Below are 23,564 nucleotides of genomic sequence, written 5' to 3' on the forward strand. Positions count from 1 at the left end.
AATTTCTATGAAAAGAGGAGTAATATGTATTTTGTTAGTTTAAAATCCGTGGGTGCAAACGAAAAATCATGACTTCTTTGTATTCCTGAACCCGACCCTCTTTGAAATATCCCTTTGTATCCTGCTCTCCTCCATATCTGAATCATCGGCGGTAATTTCAAATAATTACAAGGATCTCCCCCAAGCAGACGCAAAAATTCGAACAATAAAATCCTAAGATAAATCTGATCAGACCTACTCGACATTCATAGGCTCCAACGCCCCTATTCACTACACCAGCTCATACACAGGGGGGCACATAAATAATAACCTACTCCGCGATTTTCCATTGGTCGAGACTTTGAGCAGCTCCGCCCAATGAGGCAGTGGATATATCGTCCTCTTTTCACCGGCTTTAACCGGAATATTAGTATCGACTTAACCGCTGTTGGGAGCTGTGTTCGGCATTTAAATATACCTATATATACAGACTCACACGGATCTCGTCTCGTTTGTACGATTTTTTTTTGATGAATTACAGTGCGATGCATTCCATGAATGACCCGACGTCAGCTCTGGCCGGAATGCTTCCCTTCGAGAGCATCGGACTCTACGAACAGCCTAAGCCTAGGTTCATCTTCAAGATGCCTAGGGTCGTCCCGGACCAAAAGGCTAAGTTCGAGTCGGATGAGCTGTTTAGGAGGCTCAGCAGGGAAAGTGAGGTAGGATCCTTTAAACAGCTTACTTTTCGTTCATTCGGAAACCTAACCAATGAAACTCGTCATAGAAACTAATAAGGGTGGTTGTCTCACTTGATTACCTCAGAAAAACTGGACTCTCATCAGTAGTCCTCATTACTAAAGAGCTTATCCATAATTTCAGAAGGTTCTGTGATATACATATATGAAATCTTGAACAATCCAATTAAAAAGACAACTCTTGAGCCCCATTAGATTGATTTTTACCCTTTCCACCTTGATGTTTTTATTTTTGGAAGGGTGACCGTGTTTTGAGTGACGTCTAGTTTCAAGAAAATTTACGCGGTCATTAGGATGAACAGAAATGTGATGAGAATAAGAATGGTGTCGAAAAATCCCATCTCAATCGTGCTGTTACATAAATAAAACACCGTTTTGGATTTCCCAATATTTTAAGTGCAATGTTTTGACCTTCGGGTAGCTGAGTTTTCAACTATTCATTGGCGTGTTCGGAAATAGGCAAGATAGAATGGAGGAACACGCAGTTCGGAGCATTTTCACTTCAAACTATTCGAAATTCGAGGTAAAAACCTGGTGGAATACAATCTCACTTATTTTTTCTTCTTGCTATTTCATAAGAGTCCCTATCAAAAACTCATATTGAAATCTTCAGATGTTTGTAGCTTGATTTTCTCTACCAATTATAACAAAATATAGATACATATTCACGTTAGACAAATGAACTCATTCTAGTGCAGGGATTTCCCTAATTATTGTCACAATTCCTATATACCTAAACAAACTCAGCATAAATATGTAATTCATCACCGGCGTATTCGCCATTTTGCAACTTTCTCACACCTCTCTATGGATGAAGATAATCTGAAAATGGTCATATTTTTTTTAATCCTCAAAGAAGCATGATTAAGGTATAGCAGCGTTCAAGTCCATAGATGATAATTTGTTCTCTGAAAGTTTCATCATAATTCATTGAATAGTTTTCAAATTATGCTGACACAAATAAACAGACAACCTTGTTACCATAGAGTATATGTAAAAAAATTTCAAATTTATTTGTTTCACAGAATTTTATCTGTTGTATAATACCAATTTACTTCTCTGCTCTAATTGTTTCACATTAGCATATCAGGTATGGTATACATAATGTTCACACACAATCGATTCACGAAATGTATACAATAATAAGGCATTATCTGTTTACATTTCAAGTCATAGGTTTAGTGGACTTTCAATTTTTGAAAGGAGAATGAAGGCCATGTGAAAAGATTAATAGCATAGGACCTGCGTACATCATAAAGTCCTAGGAATTTCACACAAAAACTAAGTACCTACTATTCGTAGTAGCTTTGCCAAATCTAACTCTTTCGAATCAGAATAGAAATAATAAATTTTGAAGCGAGCTTTTTCTCTAGTCCGAGAGTTACAGACCTCTGCTCCACAGAACTAATTGTAAGTAAAATCAATTATTTTTGAAAACTAGTTTGGGAAGACTCATAAGGTCTATAGGAATACCATTGCATCAATACACACTCCCAAAATATGAATTTTCTTATGTTAACTATGAAAACTGTATCCCTAAAAAAAATTAAACGAAAAACTGCGTCCGTAGTTGATTAAAATTTAACTCTGTTTCTTAGGCTTGTCGTCCAATAATTCTGTTACCAAAGATGACGCATCAGAAATCTCGGAACTCCGTCCATGTCATAAAACGAGTTACCTACGAGAGTAATATGAATCATTTTAATTCTAGATATAGGTAGTTAGTAGATAAATTTCCCGCCTTTACGTAATACACGTTTCGAGAAACTTTTTTTCTGGAAACTACGTTGAGAAGGTCATACGGCTAGATAACTTATTATCAATTCAATTGCTACTTTGTTATCCTTAAAAATATTCTTGATGTGAAATACCTTTAGGAAAGTTTTCTGCTGATTGAGGCATACAATTTTATTGAAACAGAAGAACCTTCTTCAGACGATAAAGTACCTCCTATCTTGGTGTGACATAGAAGGGTACACAATATTTTGAAAATATTTTTCCGTCCTTGAAATCGGAATTTAGCGAAAATATTTTAAGATTTTATGTAGTCCTGTTACACCTTTTCACTTCAGCCGTGATGTTACTTAAGTACTTATATAGGTTTTCCACGAACGTAATTGTTAATTGTTTTCGATTTTCTTACTTTCAAGGATTCTTCATACATCATAACGATGTCAGAACGGCTATAAACTGAAACAATGACCACAACACAATAATTGATATGGATCAGACAATCAACACTGTCGCTGCCTTAAGTGAATACTTAATATCACAAGCCCGTGCCCGGTTCATTCTTCAGTGCCGCGATTTTTTTCGAACAATAAGTCGACAAATTACCATTTGCAGTAAACAAATAAACAGACAGGGGCCGCTCGACAACAGTTTGTTATGAAATAATATGAAACACCGTTCAAGAATTCGTTACATGTCCGGTTTCCACTTAGTCATGGGCTCGTTTTTATTTCTTCGAATTTGTTAACATCATCGCGTTCATTAAAATGTTATCCTCGTACTGTCCTCGTCTTTCGCTTCTCTAGACTCCGATCTCCGTCCTATGTTCCAGCCACCCAGTCTTTCTGGGTCATTAGGCGAATGCGATGATGAAATTGACTGATGGGTCACGATTTGGACATATACTGAGTTACATAGAAAACAGTACACCACAGACCTCATGTCGTCTGTCATGCCATGTCTGTGTTCTCTGATTTCTATAGCAGTTATGCGAAATCCCACAGTGTTAGAAGGCTGTAACTCCGAAAGAGGAGAGCCTCCTGGCAAAAATCAAAAATAGGGGTCTGCCAATTTCCATTAATTTGCATCCCAAGAAGCTTCTGCATGCAGTCGATGTAGTTTTCTACAAATTGAAGATGTAAATCTGACGATATTCCATTTCCAACATCATCATCTATTGTGGCCATCGAAAACTTATCTGTACTCCTAATAATTTCATAATTTCCTTCCAGATAAGATACACTGGCTGCAGAGACAGAGGTCAGGAAGAGAGGCAGGCAAGGTTTCAGCATGGCTGCAGAGAAGGCCACACAGAAATTGCCTTTGCTGCAACTGGGACAAACCTTCAACTAGTCTTCACACCTCCTACCACTGGCTATATACCAGATAAAGAATGTGATTTTGACAAAGAACCAGGAAAGGTAAGCTTGTGCTCTGCCTACAATAAGTAAGAATTTCACTGATTTATTCCAAACTTGCATTATACTTGAAAGGAATATTAGAATTGTTTCAGTTGCAGAAGAAACATCTCATACGAACATAAGATTCATTCAATATTCAAAAAATTTAAGCCTCTTTCCTTGGTCAGTTTTCCTCCAATCAAAAATTACCCACTCTTGATATTCATCAACTTTCTTCATCTCAACCTAATCTTTGATATTCACTACGAAACAAGGATGTTCTTGATATTATTGGACACGCATTGCACAGTCATCGTTTCTGCAAAATGGTGTCTCTTTCGATGACCAATGAGAACGCGGCGTCTGTATTGATTTTGGACGACGCCATACTAGACGCCTTGCGCCTACTTGTTCTAATTATACTGCTCGAAGTTTTACGACTATAGAGCATTTCCAGGATTGAAAATGATGGGCAGGATCATGAGATGGTATTTGAGTGGTTCATCTTTCTGTTTCTCAGTGCGAAATTGTTTTATGGAGGAAAAACTGAGTTTTACTATGTTTGAATGAGTATTTTTGATATTTTTCACTTATTGAGATCATTTGAATCAGGAAAGAATCTACTAGACCCAGAAGAGTTGAAATATAATATTCAAATGCTCATTTTTTCTGCTCATCATAAAAGACAACTGTTGACAAACAGAATCGATTAGTTGTTCGTATTCTATGGTGTTCTGGGTGTTGTGTGATGACTTGATGACAGACATGACTGTAATGATTTTATTACTTCATAGATATATAATTCTGAGAAGAGATCGGATGAAATATACTTCTGTGTTGAATCAGAAACAATTAAGTAAGGATATTTTTCCATTTGAGCCTTGAAAAACTTATATTATTGTCTCAATTCCTCACAATACCCTTCGGAGTGCAGCATATATTCACGAAAACCCGAAAAAATGCAAAATCTCCGACATTCTTGTTAATTGCAATACCATAACACCCATTTGCCACTCAAAATTCACCCCTGCGGCAGTTTAAGCCGCCAGAAGTTCTTGAGGAGCGTTCCGATCACGCTTCATTACCGTCGCATATTTAAAAATATATCAACAAAGTTCTCGATGACTCGTGCCCTACGCTATTAAGTTACAAGATGTTTAACAGCTGTCCGGAGGTGCCCCGAAATCGGAAAGCTCCGATTGTGCCTCTTGTCTTCCGGGATATTCCCTTTGATGAATGAATTAGTTGATCCTGTGACACGAGAGATTTTCTTGAGTAAACATGGGTATGGGCAGCTTTTTGGACCGCTCTTTCATCGGGTTCGAGTCTCGAGAGCGTTTTAAATTGACGCGAATAGGTCCTGCCAAGATCATTTCGACGGTTGGTGATATATGGCACATACAGGGGCTTTATGAATTATTGTAACATCGCAGTTGGTTATTCGTTTATTCTGTGGTGTTCCTTTGTGATGGATTTTAAACTAAATATCATATAATTTCGAAATTCACATTCATAAGTGTGGATTCATAAAGCATCATAGAGAAATGATTAATGAATGAATGATTAATCTTCTATTTTGCTGAATTCTGCACGTCCACTTCATACTCCTTTCTATGAATCGAATTGATAGTGAAAAGGGATCTATTTTGTCGAATATTCTCTGATACGTCATATAATATCTTCTTCTATGGAAAAACGAAAAATTATCCACTATCAATCATGGAATACCATTTTAACCGATTCAAACTGAATAATAACAAAAACTGGAAGTTGAATGTTGATATTCAATACGGGGGACAGAAATTCTATACGAATCTAATCAGGCAACAATTATAAACACGAAAATAACTACCAGGAAAACGGAAAACCGCTGAAATCGGATCCGTTTTCCTGATAATCGACCACAAAATTGATACACAATAGCTGACTGAAGTCGTACGTGATACAATATAGGACGAAGAACTTTTTAAAAAGGAAGTATGAAATGATTGAACATTTGCTCGTTCGAATGGACACCTGCATGGTTGAAATGATACCAGGGAATTGAAAAAGCCATATATTTGAGTTATATAAAGTTTATTATATGTATAGGTAGTTTTCATTACGTTCTATGCCCTATCAGCATTCGAGTAAATTGTGCTTAAAATTATATTTGAGTATTCGAAAAGATGTCATTTATGGAGAAGAATCGTTGAACTGCATGAAGAAAAATAGAAATTTTTGAGTAAACATTTTATATATCTAATGTTATTCTTAATGGAACTATTCCTTACGTTCTTAACGTCAGAACCCTCAAAATTGTAAAATATCAATAATCAAAAATAGATATAATGACTGTTTGTTAACACAATATTGCTTCATTCATCCTCAATGCAAGTTCTCAAGCGTTCCTTGAACAACAATAAAATAGAAGAAAGATTACCAACAAGGTGGTCCCAGATCTATTCAGTACCATTGAACAGGGGTACATCGCCAACAGCTTGTTTCCTTTGACAGCACTCTTGTTGCTTTAAATTCATAACTATCTGTAGGTAAAATAGAAAGATGATCCCCATATAATCCTATTTGTCGATTACATGCTTGGATGTGTGCTTCTATTGATATATAAACATCGTCCATGCCACACACACTGAAGTTTGTTCGATGTTTACCAGCTTAGCTGCTGGGTTCCAAAGTATACGCAAGCTTCGAGTTTTTTGCGGGTTTTTTTACTATAGAAATTGTTAAATAGAAATATACGGTTATCAGAGCAAACATTCGCTAAAACTGTGGCCAGTTGATGATATTCCATTTGTCCAATAGTTCCCCATATTTTGTTATTACTGCTATTCAATTGTCATCTAAGAAGATGAGACGATTTTAAAGTTAAAGGAAATTGAGAATTGAATATCTATAATTGTCGTTTTCCTCAGTGGTTAACATCAGTCTGCAATCTAAGAAAAATTAGAAAAAATCATTTTTTCTTCCTATGAGGGAGAGCGTACATTTCTCAGTCCACGTTTTCCAAACACAAACTTAATGAGCGAACTTGATCGCAGCAGACCAAAACAAAGGCGTATAATGATCGCAGCGTGTCAACAGAAAAACAAACGAACGCCGTTGGCGAAATAATGGAAGCGTAAGACAAAAGACGCTTAATTGACGTGAAAATGAGTACTACCGACGGCGTCGCGCTAAGTAGCACGCGTCTCCCATTGTGGGTGTAGAACAAATGCCACCCTCCCGTTCTGTTGGTTTAATTGTGTAATGGGCATTTATATTCTTCGTCATTAGACGTCCACGAATAAAAAAAATTCTTGGAAACTTAACGGACCGATGTTCAGTCTGCAGATCTAAAGTGAAGAAAAATGATGAGAGTTTTTCGAATAATGTCTACAACATGATATTTTCGTGTGCCTTGCGGAAAAAAGGGGTGTCGGAAAAACAATCTGGCTCCAGTCTATCCAGTGAAACGGAAATTTAATAAAGTGCATCGTTAAAATCCTTTATCATCCTGATTCGTCACGACATAAGGCATCACCTGGGATGTTCAGTGTAACAAAGGGATGAACAGGGTTTAATAACCAAGCAATTTGTCATTGCCTCTAAGAGCGAGGGTTTTTCTGTACAGAACGTTTGTCACTTGGTTATTCGAGAGAGTTAACGCGGAAAAAATTATTAATACTGAGGCTGTCTTTTTTCCGTTGTGTCTAGCGAAGTCCAATGATGTTTATTCGAAGGTAACATTAATTTTTAATTATTCAAAGAATCTCAAACCATTTTTTGGGTGTAGCTCGAGAATTAGTGAAGAAGAACAACTTTTTTTGGACATTTTACGCTATACTTTTGGAGTGGTTCTAACCAAACCAAGAACCCTGCCAAAACCGGAAACAAAGTAGGATTTATTACATTTTTATTACAATTTATCAAACGAATTTTATCCCAGTTTCTATCCAAAGCTACACCACCCACTTGTAACTTTTCATATTGCAATAACAACTGAATCATCGTTTCAGATCTTAATCTTTTTCCTTCTAAGACTAATTTTGTTAGAGTAGACTCATTTTCGTAGGTCAAAACTGACAATTGTTGTTACCTTTTGGGATAATAGCAATAAAAACATGATTTATCAGCTATGATGATATTACCCCTGAAAATTGACGAGCTATGGTACTATGGATAAGAAATCTATAGTATAGATCTACATATTCCTTCATTTTGAAACAAAAGTCAAGTTCTACGGAATCTACGAAGAACAAAGCTTAAGTTAAGTAATTGCTTTCACACCAATCATTGAATCTACAAGAACTTTTCTGACAATGATGTAAGGGATCTCTTTAGTGGCATTCCGACTAGGAATATTTTGTTCTGTAAGTGCACTTTTAGCTTAGGATCTCGAAAAGAAAGTCATTCACGTTGAAATTCATTCAACTCTGTTGAAGAAGAACACCATGAAATCACTAGATTGATTTCCACAAAATAATCTTTCGGTTCTGGTTATGCCGCAATTGAAGAATAAAAAAATCCATATTCCTGCTTCATTTTTTCTGAAAAACTAATAAGGCCCGGTACTTTCACGTCATAGAAACTTTATAATAAGAGTTTATTTGTCATAGATCGAATGTCGGTACGTCATTATTGGTTGAATTTTTTAGATTCTGGATGTATGGTTATTCTTTGTGTGATTTTCACGAAATATTTGCTTTCTAGTTGGAATTATGACAATTTCTACAATGCGGTGTCTTATTTTACATTAATCAGTGAAAAGTAGTATACCGTGTTTTCATAGAATTGTTATTCGTCAAATAATTTCATCTGAAAGCACCGAAATAAGGTATCCTTCAGATTTTAGAACATAGATCTATGTTCTAAGCTTCAGGTAGGAAATTATTTGACGAATACTTATTGACATTGAATAAAATTCATAGACATATCTATGATAAAATTTATTCGAAGGTGAAAGTACTGGGTCTAAGAATGGTGTTTCGTTATATGATCCAGCATCCAGCTTCTGCTTCTCCCATCTGGCTGTGATTGAATCCTCACTCTGTAGTTTGAACGCAGCGATTTGAATGATGTCGTACGAAATGACAAGGGAAGGTATCAAGAAGAGGAATTTAGGCTAATCTTTCAGGCAGTCAACGGAGCACGGGCCGACCTTTAGGGTACCCGTCCAGGAACAATAGATCCGGGAAAATTTACAGTGCTTTAAAAATAAATTGGACCGTAGGCGCGCTATACAACTGCCGACAACATAGAAGAACGGAGCTGTTTGAGTGTTCGAGGCCTTGGGACATAAATTAAACGGAAGAAAGGAGAAACTAGCCGATGTTTGTCCGTCCCAACTCTCGTTATTCGCTTGTAATTTTGCCCCATTAACTTGGATCGCACAATTGGGCAGAGCGATCCTCGAAAAAATACATCCAGAATAAATACACCAGATCCTTCCAAACGTGTTGCTGGATAGTTGAAAAGAGGGCTTTTCATTATTGTCGGAATCAATGATGAGTTTTTCCGTATAAAATTAACAATTGGTCCACAGAAATCCCCTGATTTTCTGATATTCATACGTATGAAAATCGTTAATTCAAAAAATGATAATCAGGAGAATCATTCTTTCGAGGGACTTAAACAAGAAGCTCTGCTTGGTTCTTGTTATGGTTTTCAGGATGATAACTCATTTTTATCAGACGAACCATGATATTCATTCAAAATCATCTTAAAGAAACCCCTTGACCAGTTGGCAACAAATTGGTACTCATTAGGATTTCTCGAGACTCATCAGCATCCATAATTTCATATTTTTCAGTTAGATTGGTAAACATATGTTTTGTTCCAAAAACGGCTACGCTTGTCAGATGTCACTTAATTAAGTCGTCAGTCCGTAAGGCTGGATTTCCACGATCCTCTCACGTTTTTTGTATGGAGTTCCACACAATAGATAATATTATATCCTGACGAATTTTATTCATAATGAATGATTTCTATGATTGAACGTTAGTATCGGGTATAGGACTCAAAGAACCAAGTTATTTTTCAGTAGATAACAGTTTACAACTTTCAGGAGATGAATTTTGTCGATTCTGTTTGTCAAAATGGCGATTTTCATCGCCTACGAAATGACTGTCCATTTGGAAGGCTGCATCAACAAAAGAAGTCAAACTGACGTTGATCATTGTGCAAAATTAGCTCACCTAACGCGTTTCAACTGCCCTTAAAGCCGTTTCCGGTCAACAATGGACAAAGGCGTGCATGGTAGTTAGCGTCCATTCGAACTTTGACAGGCTAAACTAATTACCGAGAGTTTGAGTCTCTCTTAAATAAACATATAAATTACGGGAAAGGGGACGTAAAATTGGAGGACATTGAGCATGAAATTATTTATGTTTTCGCTGCTTTTGTATACAATTAGGACGCATTTGGGGTGGTTCTATAGTTTTAAGGTGTCAATAGGTACAACGCTATTGCTTTTGATGATGCTCTAATTTATTGGAAGCTTTATTTCCTTTCAGTTTAGAATGCGTCACTCAAAAATATTGTTATCTAAGTATTCTGAATACGTATGGAATTCTTTAGATTACCGTGCTTTGGTATCGATGTCAAAGTCACTGAAAATGGATATACCAACTACTCGTAAATAATGAAATACACCCCACCATGTAGGATACTGTTGCTGATCGCACAAATTCGATCGGGTAGAAGTAATGCAAACTGACGGACAAAATCGGTATGTATTACACTCGGTATATTTTATAGGACCACCCTGGTGGTAACCATACGTTCGTTTTGACTGAATTTTGAATGGTGCATCTTCCATTCATGAATTTGGAGCAACGATTATGGCTCAATGAGCTGTTACTATATTTTCTATTGGGAAGGTATGAAGAAACACAAAAAAGATCACTATTATTGTTTACTCTGATATATAAGAGGAAATAAATGAGAAATATAGTAAATCAAAAGTTGGCTTGTGTATAACTGTCAGTTTCATATTAAAGAGAAGTTAGAAGAAGCTTCAAAATTGATCATGAAATTGGCTACAAATATATTCCTTATACGTTTCAGTTTTTAATCATCAAAACTCAGATCAGATTTACTCATAAATCAGGATCAAACCAACCAATTACGAAATGTTATTCTCAATTCATTCTTCGTCTAATTCGCGTTAGATTGATTCGTAGAAAATGCCAAACAGATTATGTGATTCACCTCTAACCAAAAGATGAAAGAGTCTCCAATGAATCTTCTAGCGTTAAATATACATGTTGAAGGTTATGCACGGTCCCTTCCTCGTATACTCATATAATTTTCGTTACGGCAATAAATCCCGAACTGACGGCAAAAAATCAAAAAATTCTTGAGACTTTTTCTTGCGTCGCCCATACGGACCCTCTGCACCATATTATAATAGGGAATGGAATTATATTCTTCCCTTTTGTCTAACAGTACTCGCACCCCTCTGAATAAAGATTTTATAATCGTTGCCCATTAACAAGGGTCAATTTTTTGACGTGTCCTATTACATTAAATTAATGACTTACTATTTAAATCTGTTATGAACCATGTTGTCCATTTGTCATGCATTGTTTCACAGTAGCCATTTCTTTCGTCCTTTCTGTTTCATTTGTCATGTAGGCTTTTGTAGTGGAATACACGAAAAAAAAAAACAGTTCAGCGTCGAATGTGGTTCAACGGTAACTGGTATTCGTTGGTATCTCGTTCAGTAATTGTTTGTCGAAAAAATATGTGAGGTGGACTTTGGAAATGTAGTAAAATTTGTTTTAGTTTCATAAACCATTGCAAGGGATAAATTCAGAAACGTTTGCCAACCTTGTAAATATTCGACTACAATGGAAACGTAGATTTTTAAATTATATTTGTGCCTTTCGGTTGCTTTAAGCATTGCACAATCCTTGGGATGTCACCGGCTCTCAAATCCAAGTGATATGAAAGAATATTTACCTATATTGTATCTTCAAGGTGAGTTTTGACATTATTCAGGTATTATATTTCTGGTTTCATCCATAGACTAATCATTTATTCATTTTTAGACTATGGTTTCATCACAGAACTTATTAGTAGTTGAGGTGTTCTGTGATGAAACCATAGTCTAATAATAAATAATTAGTCTATGGGTGAAACCATAAATATAATGCACGAAACAAGAAAAAAACGCCTGAATAATGTCAAAACTTACCTTGAACATACAGTATAAATTTTCTCTCAGATTACTCGGATTTGAGAGCCGGCGACATTTCAAGGATTGTAAAATGCTTAAAGCAACCGAAAGGCACAAATATAATTTAAAAAAATATACGTTTCCATTATATGAGTGTAATCGAATATTTACAAGGTTGGCTACCTTGTCCATTGCAGCGTTTTTCCATTTTCGTGAACGGTCGAACATAGAATTCACATAACAGACTGTGAATCAACTTCGACATCGAATCATAGAAACTTTTTCTTTGAGATCTTCAACAATACAACTCTTATGACTGCAATATCTAATCTACCTCCTTACTTGCCGAATAGACCCAATAAAACTTAATAACCACCCGTTGAACCGAAAAATTCGAAGTCGTTCAAGTCAGTCCATATAAAATACAACAGACTCATATTGTTATGCCCTGTCATAGATTTTGATGTATGCATCCTCTGAACTACAAGTGGAAGGTATCCCACAGTCGCCTGCTTCTACCGAATCGTTAAGCGTCCACTAAAACGTGTTCTTCCTCCTCCATTAACCCTAATTGCCATTTTTCAATTTCCCATAAATATATCCTATCCACCCATCTTGGCGTGTCCAGGCAATTTGCCTGCTTTGATGGTACGTGATCTGATACACTTGATCATTCTTCCCAAATCGAGATGATTCTCGTCGAGTTCTTCAATCACCGGGTCGAAATCGGATATAGCATTGTACAGGGTGAGTACAGACGTCAGGATATTGTTGTATTGTTATTGACCTGAACAATGTTATAAATAATTGCATCGATTGTTGGGTTTTATCGCATTATGATAACCTTGGATGCTACTAAGAATGAACGATTTTAATAGCGGGTTACATCTATCGAATACTAATAATGTATTGGTGATTCATAGGTTTTTAACCGTATGATATACATTTGAATATGGATGACTCGGTGCTCTTGGGAAAAGTCACTCGTGTACTTTTCAGCGGAAGCAAAAAACCCATACGTCATCGATAGCCTTGTTAAATTTCACATTTTATTTGGTATCATCTAGAATCTAACGAAATATAATTCGAAAATGATAAAACAAGATGTAGAATATGTAGGGCTTTCCACGATAAAGAATTGATCATTATTTTCCAATCTTTGAATCTATTTGGATACTACTTCCTCAAGTAGATCGACTAATGGACTTTCACCGACCATCTGTCGATTTTGTGGACCTGCCTCACGCTTCAGAAGGTTATTTGATTTAGTGTTTTGAGCGGAATCATCTTCCAAGCGGATGTAACTTTGCGTGAATCGACATTTTTAACCCTCACTCAGGTAGTTTTTATTTTTGGTGATTTGTCGTCCGACTTTTTCACTGAATTAGTTTCGATGAAAAACTGGGGCTTCTTTCACAGAAATATCGATTTCGGACGATTAGTTACCGTCTTAATCATAGACGCTTTCGTCTACTGAGTGTTTCCAAAAATTCCTTTTTATACATTTGACCAGAAGCAACCCTTGAACTGTTCGAATATTGAGTACGAGGCGATATACAGGGAGAGTTTTCGTCTCGTACAAATATTTCAACAGAAGATTCTTGAGATCGATTTTTCTTATTCCATTTTTACTGATTCGGACCTGATGAAAAGATATAGTCATGTTAATTTTCCTAATGAGCCATGCCACCCCTGGAAAAACAAAATTATCTTCAGAATAACTAGCTAAATCTGTGCCATTACACATCTGTGGATCTTTTAAACAGAGTTGTATTCAGCCAAAGTACCCAATTTTCTAATTTCACAGATACTTTTTTTAACATAAAATAACTCGAAAACGGCGCATTATACGGGAAAATATGTAGAATACTTTTATTTTACAAAACGTTCAAATGTTCATTATTTAGCGTCCAACTTGATTTCAAGAGTTGGGTTCTTTGAATTTTTGGTATTTTTATGGTACCTACGTAATGGTCATAATGAGAAAACTGGAAAACGTGGGTGATATCTGTACTCTGTGTAATTCAAAGGTTTCTTTGGGACACCCTGTATATCAACCTTTCGAAAATATCGATTCTATCGATGTCAAATCCACAATTTTCCGTGTGCGTCGCTCCCCTGAAGGGAAAGCAGCGTCACGCAGGAATTCAGCTGTGAAAATTTTATTAATTCTGACATTTGAAATAATAACAAACTCGCTAGGAAGGTGCGCTGGGCCTCCCGTAGGGGTTCCGAACGGTCGAACCCTCTCCGACTGTACAGATGTTCGGCAAAAAACTTGATAATGATATAATTTTCGCACGCCTTTTCCTATATAAATGTTTCAGTAGCATAAAAAGGGTTCTAAAAGACCAAGTCAACTCGAAAGTGCCCCATACTGTTATGGACATGCCCATTAGGAGCTTTGTTTTTGTTTCGGGGGACCCCTAGTCTACCCTGACGGCAGAGGGTGTCCATTCGTGTTAATTCAATAAAGTTGTATAATATGAATTTGCTCTTGTTCGATCTCTCTCCCTGACGCTTTTAGAAACTGTATTGTAATCGGTTTCTGCTGGTTGTGTATGGTAGTTCGTGTGAATTGTAAAACGATGCAGGTTTTACGAGGATATATTGAAAAATTCTTAGCCTACTATGGAACTTAACAAAATTTCAATGTCAAACTATTTTATTACTCAACATATTCTCCTCTTAATTGGATACATTTATTACAGAGAGCTTGCAACGTCTCTAGACCTTTCAAAAAAATATTTCTTCCTGCTCTGCAAACCAGACCTCCACATCTTTTATTACCTCTCGTTGGAAGAAAATTTACGACCTTTTAAACTTTTTTTCACTTGAGTAAAGAGATGATAATCGGATGGAGTCAAATCTGGTGAATAAGGGAACTGTCCTAGTAATTCAAACCGTAAATCACGAATTTTTTGCACGGCAACATGAGATTTATGTGCAGGGGCGTTGTCCTGCAGAAACAAACCACCTTTAGATAGCTTTCCGCGTTTTTTCTCTGTAATTTTTCCCGTAGAGTGGTCAGTAATGTCGAATAGTAATCTCAGGTTATTTTTCCACCCTTATCCACAAAATCCTAAAAAACTGAAGCAAGAACTTTTCCAGCAGATTTTTGGATACGAAACTTCTTAGGTCTTGGAGAACCAGAGTGTCGCCATTCCATTGATTGTTGCTTATTTTTTAGATCGTAGAAATGTACCCAAGTCTCATCCATAGTAACAATTCGGTTTAAGAAGTCTACATCGCTTTAAAATCGAGCACAGATCGAACGCTATGCTTTTACCCTTGCACGCTTTTGGTCAACATTCAAACATTTGGTGATCCATTTTGCAGCAATTTTTCTCATGTCCAAATTGATGTGAACTATATGATGAACGCGTTCGTTCTGTTTACTTCATCTGATGAATAAAACACTCATAGATTTCAAGAATCAAGTATTGAAAAGAAGTAGGTAGGTTTTTCTCAAATACGGAATATATTTATGTATGGAAAAAATGGTGCTCTTCATCTAAATTTACATTCATATTCAAAAAGAAAACCGCATCTGTAAAAAACTCTCCATAAAATCAAACCATATGCTCTTTTCTCTTGAACATCGACTTTTATTATAGTAGAGGCGCCTCTCTTCCTTAATAAAACAATGCAGAGAACTTGTGTTGATGTTACCTTCCCTATCCTCCGCTACTACAAGATGTGTGGCCAATAAGAACCAAAATAACTCCAAAGCTACTCCTAAATGAAAATCAAGCTAAGTTTGAAATATATCCACATTCTTATTCAGACACGATGAAAAAATATTCCAGATGGTGAAAACAACAGAACAAATCTGAGTACCCATTTTATTTCTTCACAATCAATATCTATACGCCTCATTCGTTGAAGAAAAAACGAAAAAACATTTCGGATAGCATCCCTACAGGGAGGTTTAGCACCTACAATTGAAAAAACGCTTTAAAAAATCTGTACAATGGAGGTGTGGCTTGAGCTGTATACTGTGAGTAGCCCCTGGCTATTGAAGGTCCGAAAAGGCGTGTTTGAAATGAAACATACGGTCTATTTTGTTATTATTATGCTAATAAAGGTTGTACCGATCCAGGAGAAAGAGGTGGAGACGAATCAAACAGTGACAAAAGGTATTGTTATGTTTTGACCAATGCTGCGCTTAGTCCATAGACAGATGCTGACAAGTCTTTTCTTTTTATCGGTGGAAAATCCAAGGTGCGACCATAACTCCTTTCAATTTGCGCTTTCCACTGGCATACATTCATGTCATTCTTAGATAAATAGATTAAAAAATCAACACAACATTCAATTACCAGTGTTTGAATGCCAGACTGTGCTGAGAATTTTCAAATATTGAGGAACTAATTGTAGATTCGCGATACACCAAATTTTGTGCCAGATCATATATTGAGTTTTTGAATAAGCGAATTCTCTTAGTATTTGTGAATAAAGAAATTTTGAACCAAATTCACACGTACAAAATAACTAAAAATTGCCATTAGATTTGAGCATACAGATTAAGGAGTCTTCACTTCTTTTCTAGGATGAAATAGTTCATGGAATTACAGAAAGCATAAAATTTCATCAAAAGGAGCCAGCCATTGTGAATATCCATGGGTACAACCAATGTTGCCGAAACACTTGACCTTATTTGTAGAAATTTTCAACGCCAAATTCTTGAGTTCGTTACTGTCCCTCTGACCTGAATACCCTCTATTTACTTTGTGAATTCTGCAGAAGTAGTTTAATGATAGGGACTTCAAGGAACTGTCACAGTTAAAGTGATTTATATCTAGAAGAAGCTCAAACATCTCAATGAACCTTGTTGCTAAACATTTTCTCATGCCCCAAATTCTTCGAAAGTTGAAAAGCCCAAGATAAATCATCACTTATAGAGAAGTGGGAGCTGATGACAATCGAGAAGTTATAATAGGTGTGCCATTCTGACTTCCTCGCAAGAATAATGATCGGAAGGAGCAGGTAGATGAAATTGGGCAATGTTGCATCTCTATATTGTATAATATCTTATCTTATCCCTCATTAAATAGTGTTACGTTTTCTCTATTTCAATAAGAACACAATTCTAACTTTCTTATTATTGTTTTTTATGTTAAATGATATTTGTAACCTTTGGATTGTATTTTCCAGGTGCACATCAAGTCCTCCTTCATCATGAACGGCGTCTGCGTCAGATGGCGGGGCTGGATCGATTTGGAGCGTCTGGACGGCGTCGGATGCCTGGAGTTCAACGAAGAACGGGCAGCTCAGGAGGATGCGCTTCTGCGTGAACAGATCGAGCGATACAATCAACGTCTGAGGGAATTCGAGGACAAACAGAGAGGATACAGACAACAGGATAGACCGGATCAGGATCTGGAAGTTCGTGTCGGTCCTGTCCAATCCAGGAACTATATGAAAATGTATTAAGAAGTCCTGATTCATAGGTGTTGATGTCCTGTTCAAACCGGAAGTGATTGTCGGAGAGATAGAGTCAACTTTTTCATCTGGTGGGAATCTTTTCGAAGGTTGATCACTCGAAATTTAAGGGATTCCCACTGTAGCTTGAGGAAGCTCAGAAAGATTGTTTTTGGGTTATCACATTGTAGAAAAATCATTCTCTCAAGTGATGCTCTGTTGGTTAGTGAATCAATCTCTTTTTTCGAAGTATTTACTTTGCTTTGCACTAATATTGTCTACAAATGACAATATATTGTATATTTATATATTTTGAAGTAGCATCGTATCTAACATATAAGATTCAGTTTGAACAAGTTCTGTTTTACTTTATTTCTCTGATGATCACTTCGTGGAAAACCACTACTTAGATGTGATTTCTACTAGGTATACCGTCTTCTCGATCAAATATATAGGTATGTATGTGTAGTTGGAAATTGGCTGAAATTCTCAATATTGTATAACTTTTATTTATTTCTTTTCATTATGTTTTTTTGTTGATGGTTTTGTTGAAAATGAAATATTTAAGGTGAGTTTGCTTATTGGTATGTAAATATAGTACACCAGTTTGTTATATACGCATTGAAACTATGTAAATATTGGAATAAAACGATTTACTTATATGTTTTTTCATTAAACACGAGGATATATTGAAAAATTCTTAGCCTACTACAGAACCAAACAAAATTTCAATGTCAAAATATTTTATTACTCAACATATTCTCCTCTTCATTGGATACATTTATTACAGCGTATCTGCAACGTCTTTAGACCTTTCAAAAAAAATATCTCTTCTTGCTCTGCAAACCAGACCTCCACAGCTTTTATAACCTCCTTGTTGGAAGAAAATTTACGACCTTTTAAACTTTTTTTCAGTTGAGGAAAGAGATGATAGTCGGATGGAGCCAAATCTGGTGAATAAGGGGGGTGTTCTAGTAAATCAAACCCTAAATCACAATTTTTTTGCATGGCAACATGAGATTTGTGTGCATGGGCGTTGTACTGCAAAAACAAAACACCTTTGGATAGCTTTCCGCGTCTTTTCTCTTCAATTTTTACCCGTAGAGTGGTCAGTAATGTCGAATAGTAATCTCCGTTTATTGTTCTACCCTCATCCAAAAAATCAATCATGATTACTCCACAGACTGACACAGAAACTGGCCTTTATTCCGATCGGTCATCATCTTCAATGAAAAATTTACCTTTTTTGAAGCTTGCAGTCCAATTTTTCACTGTCGCATACAAAGGACACCAAGGGTATTAAGCATATCTTCGTAAATCTGCTTACCTCTTAACCCTTTTAAATAACGGTACTTGATACTCCAATTTTTCGATTTTCACAATTTCGGTGGACATCTTCTTTCTTTTAATTCATTGCGTAACTCTGGTTTACTTTTTTGACCTCAAACTTCACACTGACACTTCTAATCAGAGGCGTAGGAAGGGGGGTGCGGAGGGGGCGGACCGCCCCGGGTGCCAGCCCTGTGGGGGTGACAAAAATGAGGCTTACATTTGATTAGAGCGTATTTTCCTAGCAGAGAATAACAAAGTACATCTAAGTCGGATCGATTTTAGATATAGTTTACGTACGATCGCTAAAATTGTGGGTGAAGTACAATTATCTATTAGGATAGGAAAATGGCTACTAAGCGAGGAGCGGAACAGTGAGCAAAGAGTACGATCGCGTCGAGAAGGAAACTTGAAGTCAGGGCTGAATAGAGTAGGAGCAGCGAATGTCCGGGTGGAGTGATTTATGACCCATTATGTTTCCACTGCGCCTGCCTCTTCCAGCAGTTTAATTTTGTCATTCATCCTCAGTGCGTCTGCGTCAGTACCTAAATTCGACTGCAATAATACGCAAGCGCAGTTACTCGTTTATTGTTTGTGCTTCTTTGTAGTAATCTAGACTAGCTGTGTTATTGGTGCCGTGGTGTACGTATAATCGTACAGAAATACAATATTGAATCAGTGGTCCAGATTATTCTACCTCTTCGATCTGGCAGCTATTGAGGAATTTGGGTGAGTTTTGTTTTCCCATGCGTTTTGATAGTTCGAAATGTGATAGGATGAGGAGCAGAGGTAGGTAATCTACATATGCACACTTTCGCAAGTTAGTGAAGGTCGAGGTGTTGAGAAGTAGCAGGAGGACTGACAAGGTGGAGTGCTCAGTATGAAGCTGTTAAGCCTGTATTCCAAAGTTCCAAGAAGATTGCCGATATAGCATTGAGGAACTTTGTGACCCATCAGAAACTATCCACACTTGAAGAGCAGCTCAAACTGCAGAATGTGATTTTTTATTCTTGTGCTATTTGAGTCTTTGGAATAGTGCACTAGAAGAAAAAAGGGTTTCAAACTTCTCATTCTTATGAGAAACTTTTCGACACTTATTCCTACAGTGTCGAAAAGTGCCTCATCACAATGAGAAGTTTAATGGCCTTTTTGATTGAAAACAGGGAAATTTTTGTGGAAAAGGCAATGGAATTTGCGAAAGGTATTTGTGACGAGATGGAAATTCCTACCGCCAAAAGAAGAACCTTCAGAAGAAGGAAATCTATGCCCGGAGAAAAAGATATCGGACGATCGATGTTAGGGTACATTGACACGTTTCAACAAGAAATAAACACTCGTTGCCAGGGCATGGAAGTGTTATCACTCAGGTGTGCTACCTTGCAGACCAAGAACTTGCTGAAGAGTTCAGAAACTGAATTGCTACAATTAGTTGGCAGTTTAGTTTGGAGTTATGAAGAAATGTATTCAGAAGACATGTTGAAAGAAATCCCACGTCTGAGGAGGTTTTTAAAAGTGCGGCTAGCGTTCCTGAAGAAGAAGCTCTGAAGTAGAGTTCTTTGAGAGTATTGCAGTTTAATGTCGAGTATGAGCTTCCAGATTCTGTTCCAAATTTAACGTTAGCACTTGAGGTTTACCTTACATTATGTGTTTCTGAGTTTTTCCAAAAATAAGCTTATCCAAAGTTATCTCAGATCTACTATGAGCCAAGCTCGACTATCTTGCTTGGATATTTTATCTAATAAGCATGGTGTAGCCAGAGGGATCGACTTTGATTAGACTATTTCTCAGTTTGCAGAGAGCAAAGTCAGAAAAAAGAAGTTCTGAAAGAAAAGATGCTGAAAATTTGTTGAATTTGTGCAAAAAACTTTCATTGAAATATAATATTTTACGTGTTGCCCTTCACACCTCTATTCCCATGTTTCAAACACTTCAAATAAAAACTTGTGAGTTTGTTAACAATCAAGGCTCAACAATGTTATGTAATGTTGGGGGACGACAAGTTGAAATTCCGCCCCGGGTGTCACAAGAGCTTGCTTCGCCTCTGCTTCTAATGAGTTATTGTTCGTTGCTATGGTAACGCAATATTTTTTTTATGCATGGAACTGGTCTAGACTAACTAGATATCAATACATCCTCGTATGTCCGACTCATTTCTTCCTCAAAATAGCACAGAAATTGATCAAGGCTTCTTCAATAATCATGCATGATGTTCAGGTAGGCCAAAAATAAGAACTTTTGGAACAGTAATAAAATGTATGTTCTTAACTTTTGTGGAGCAGTATATTCAATTCCCATGCATCCCTGGAAATCCGGCTTAATAAAAATTAGGCGGCAAACATAGGGCGAGCTACTTCGGCTCTACCAACCCAACAAAACACAAGAAGCGTCGGAGCGTTGAAAGACCCAGTTAAGTAAACAAGTAAATCCGGAAAACTACCCCCTACTTCGATATGGGGTCGAAATGGCCGTAGGACTGGAATCCGAGGCAGATCTGTTGATTCACCGGGCCCACTCCCACGCTGATTTCCAGGGGATAGATTACGGAAAGTCGGGCGCATTAAAAGCCCCTGTATAGAAAGTTCTGCTAATCCGATTTTGATGATACACCTGTTTGATGCTGGAAGGCTTTTCGGAATGGCTTCATTGATGCGGACCTCTGAGTTTTAAATTATCTTCATTCATGACTTTTTTTTCGGTCAGGTGTTCTTCCGCTGTCTCCGGTTCTGAAATAGGTTCCCAGGAGACTGATTTTGAGAGATTTTCGACTTGCTCCTTATGAATTTAGCTCTACGATAATTTTTCTGGGAGATACACTTGTTGGAAGTTTATTTTCGAAAAATTCCCAAGAAGACGGGGTCACATAAAAATTCCTCAAGACCGAACGGTTTCGCCGAGATGGATGAAATTCTCAGATTTATTACAAGAAGAGTTGTTCTTTCAAAATATGTATCAGTTTTAGATTTACGATAATTTTCCTGGAAGATAAATCACTCTAAAGATGACCTTCGGAAAATTCCCAAAAAGTTGGGTTCAGTTAAAACTTTCTCAAGATCGAATGGTCATGCCGAGATGAATGGAATTCTCAGATTCATTACTAGAAGAGTTGCTCTTTCAGAATATGTATTACGTTTAGACCTACGATAATTTTCCTGGAAGATGAATCACTCTAAAGATGACCTTCGAAAATTTCCCAAAAAGTTGGGTTCAGTTGAGACTTCCCAAGGCCGCATGGTTTTGTCGAAATGAATGGAATTCTCAGATTGATTACTAGAAAGTTGCTCCTTCAGAATATGTATTACATACTTTTATATCTACGATAATTTTCTTGAAAGATGCACGACTTGAAAGATGACGTTCGAAAAATTCCCAAAAAGATGGGGTCAGTTGGAACTTCCTCAAGACCGAAATGTTGTGCCGAAATGGATGAAATTCTCAGATTGATTACTAGAAGAGTTGCTCTTTCAGAATATGTATCACATTTAGATCTACGATAATTTTCCTGGAAGAAAAACCTCTCTAAAGCTGACCTTCGAAAAATTCCCAAAAAGATGGGGTCAGTTGAAATTTCCTCAAGACCGAAATGTTTTGCCGAAATGGATGAAATTCTCAGATTGATTACTAGAAGAGTTGCTCTTTCAGAATATGTATCATATTAAGATCTACGACAATTTTCCTGGAAGATGCGCGACTTGAAATTTGACCTTCGAAAAATTGGAAGGGAAAAGTTGGGAAAATTCATAACATCAATGTTCCTCAGTTCCGATACCCAGCACATTATACGGAAGATTGCTCGTCGAAATGAACAAACAGCCTCTCTTCGGTCAAGGAACCTAACAACAAAACCTATTCCGCTTCTTCTCTGCCGTCACTCAAAGGCACGATCTACATCTCCAATCAACCGATTCAATTTCGAGCATGTTTTATGATTGTTCAATGGAAAATCTATTCTCTCTCGATTCGAAGAAACGCAGCCAAGTAACACACTCATTGTTATCGCCAACTGATCTGTCCATTCCCACGATAAAATCAAGATCCGTAACCGTTCCAAACTGCCCTGAAAAAGCGTCGGAGACAACAATGTAGCGATTTCAAGAACCGCCTGCGATGAGTGAAATGTAGATCTGGTAATGGCACCTTGCTATAGGTATCTTTTTCGTTTTCGGTAGTAGGTATCAGTTTCTTTGGTAAATAGAGCGCTCTTGGGTTGCTTGATGGACCTTTTGTGCGTTGCGCCATTGTACGGGATGTTTGAGACATCGGGAAGGTGATGTTTATGTGATAACATCGCGTTTAACACATAAAATGTAAATCGTTCAGAAACAGGTAATGGAGTAGGGTATAAACACGTTCATGAAGACTCCTGAAGCATCTAAAACACTTTTGTCACTCACTTAACGACCAGAGGCAGATTCAGAAAGCCCCTTCCAACTTCCTACAAAATTGAAGGATCTTTGGATCTGTACTTACCTTCTTCTCTTGGATAATTATCTTGAAGGTGCATTTTCCCACATCACAGTACCTTTCTGGGCAAATAAAAAGCCCTTCATCTTGAAGATAGTGTTGAAATGATCCTTTGAGTGATCTTTTTTTTTATATTAAGCTCAACATCGAGAGATCTTATTGGAACTACACAAAATGAGAATTATCGATCTGCCTTTTTGTTCCAATACAGAAAACTACGAATTCCAAGTAAGATTCATCGTTCTCGATCTCTAATCGTAGTGGTATAATGACTCGTTCGTGCTCTATTCTATTAAAATGGCAGAAATTGAGCCATCATAGTTA

The 23,564-nt window shown here is 37.0% G+C and overlaps 1 protein-coding gene across 1 annotated transcript; it reads left to right on the top strand.

Annotated features, from left to right (window-relative positions):
- The first annotated feature begins 396 nt into the window (after positions 1 to 396).
- LOC123312008 (protein big brother-like) lies at positions 397 to 17,740 on the top strand. The gene is made up of 3 exons (XM_044896178.1): positions 397 to 701; positions 3,701 to 3,889; positions 17,184 to 17,740. Exons 1-3 carry the CDS (start codon positions 510 to 512, stop codon positions 17,460 to 17,462), a joined length of 660 nt encoding a protein of 219 aa, XP_044752113.1. The 5' UTR covers positions 397 to 509; the 3' UTR covers positions 17,463 to 17,740.
- Positions 17,741 to 23,564: the final 5,824 nt, after the last annotated feature.

The sequence above is a fragment of the Coccinella septempunctata genome, chromosome 4 (genome assembly GCF_907165205.1).
Source record: "Coccinella septempunctata chromosome 4, icCocSept1.1, whole genome shotgun sequence".
Taxonomy (NCBI): domain Eukaryota; kingdom Metazoa; phylum Arthropoda; class Insecta; order Coleoptera; family Coccinellidae; genus Coccinella; species Coccinella septempunctata.

Coding starts and splice junctions, on each gene's coding strand:
- LOC123312008 (XM_044896178.1), top strand. CDS start 510: ATGAATTACAGTGCGATGCATTCCATGAATGACCCGACGTCAGCTCTG. Junction 702..3,700: donor GGCTCAGCAGGGAAAGTGAG/GTAGGATCCTTT, acceptor ATTTCCTTCCAG/ATAAGATACACTGGCTGCAG. Junction 3,890..17,183: donor TTGACAAAGAACCAGGAAAG/GTAAGCTTGTGC, acceptor TGTATTTTCCAG/GTGCACATCAAGTCCTCCTT.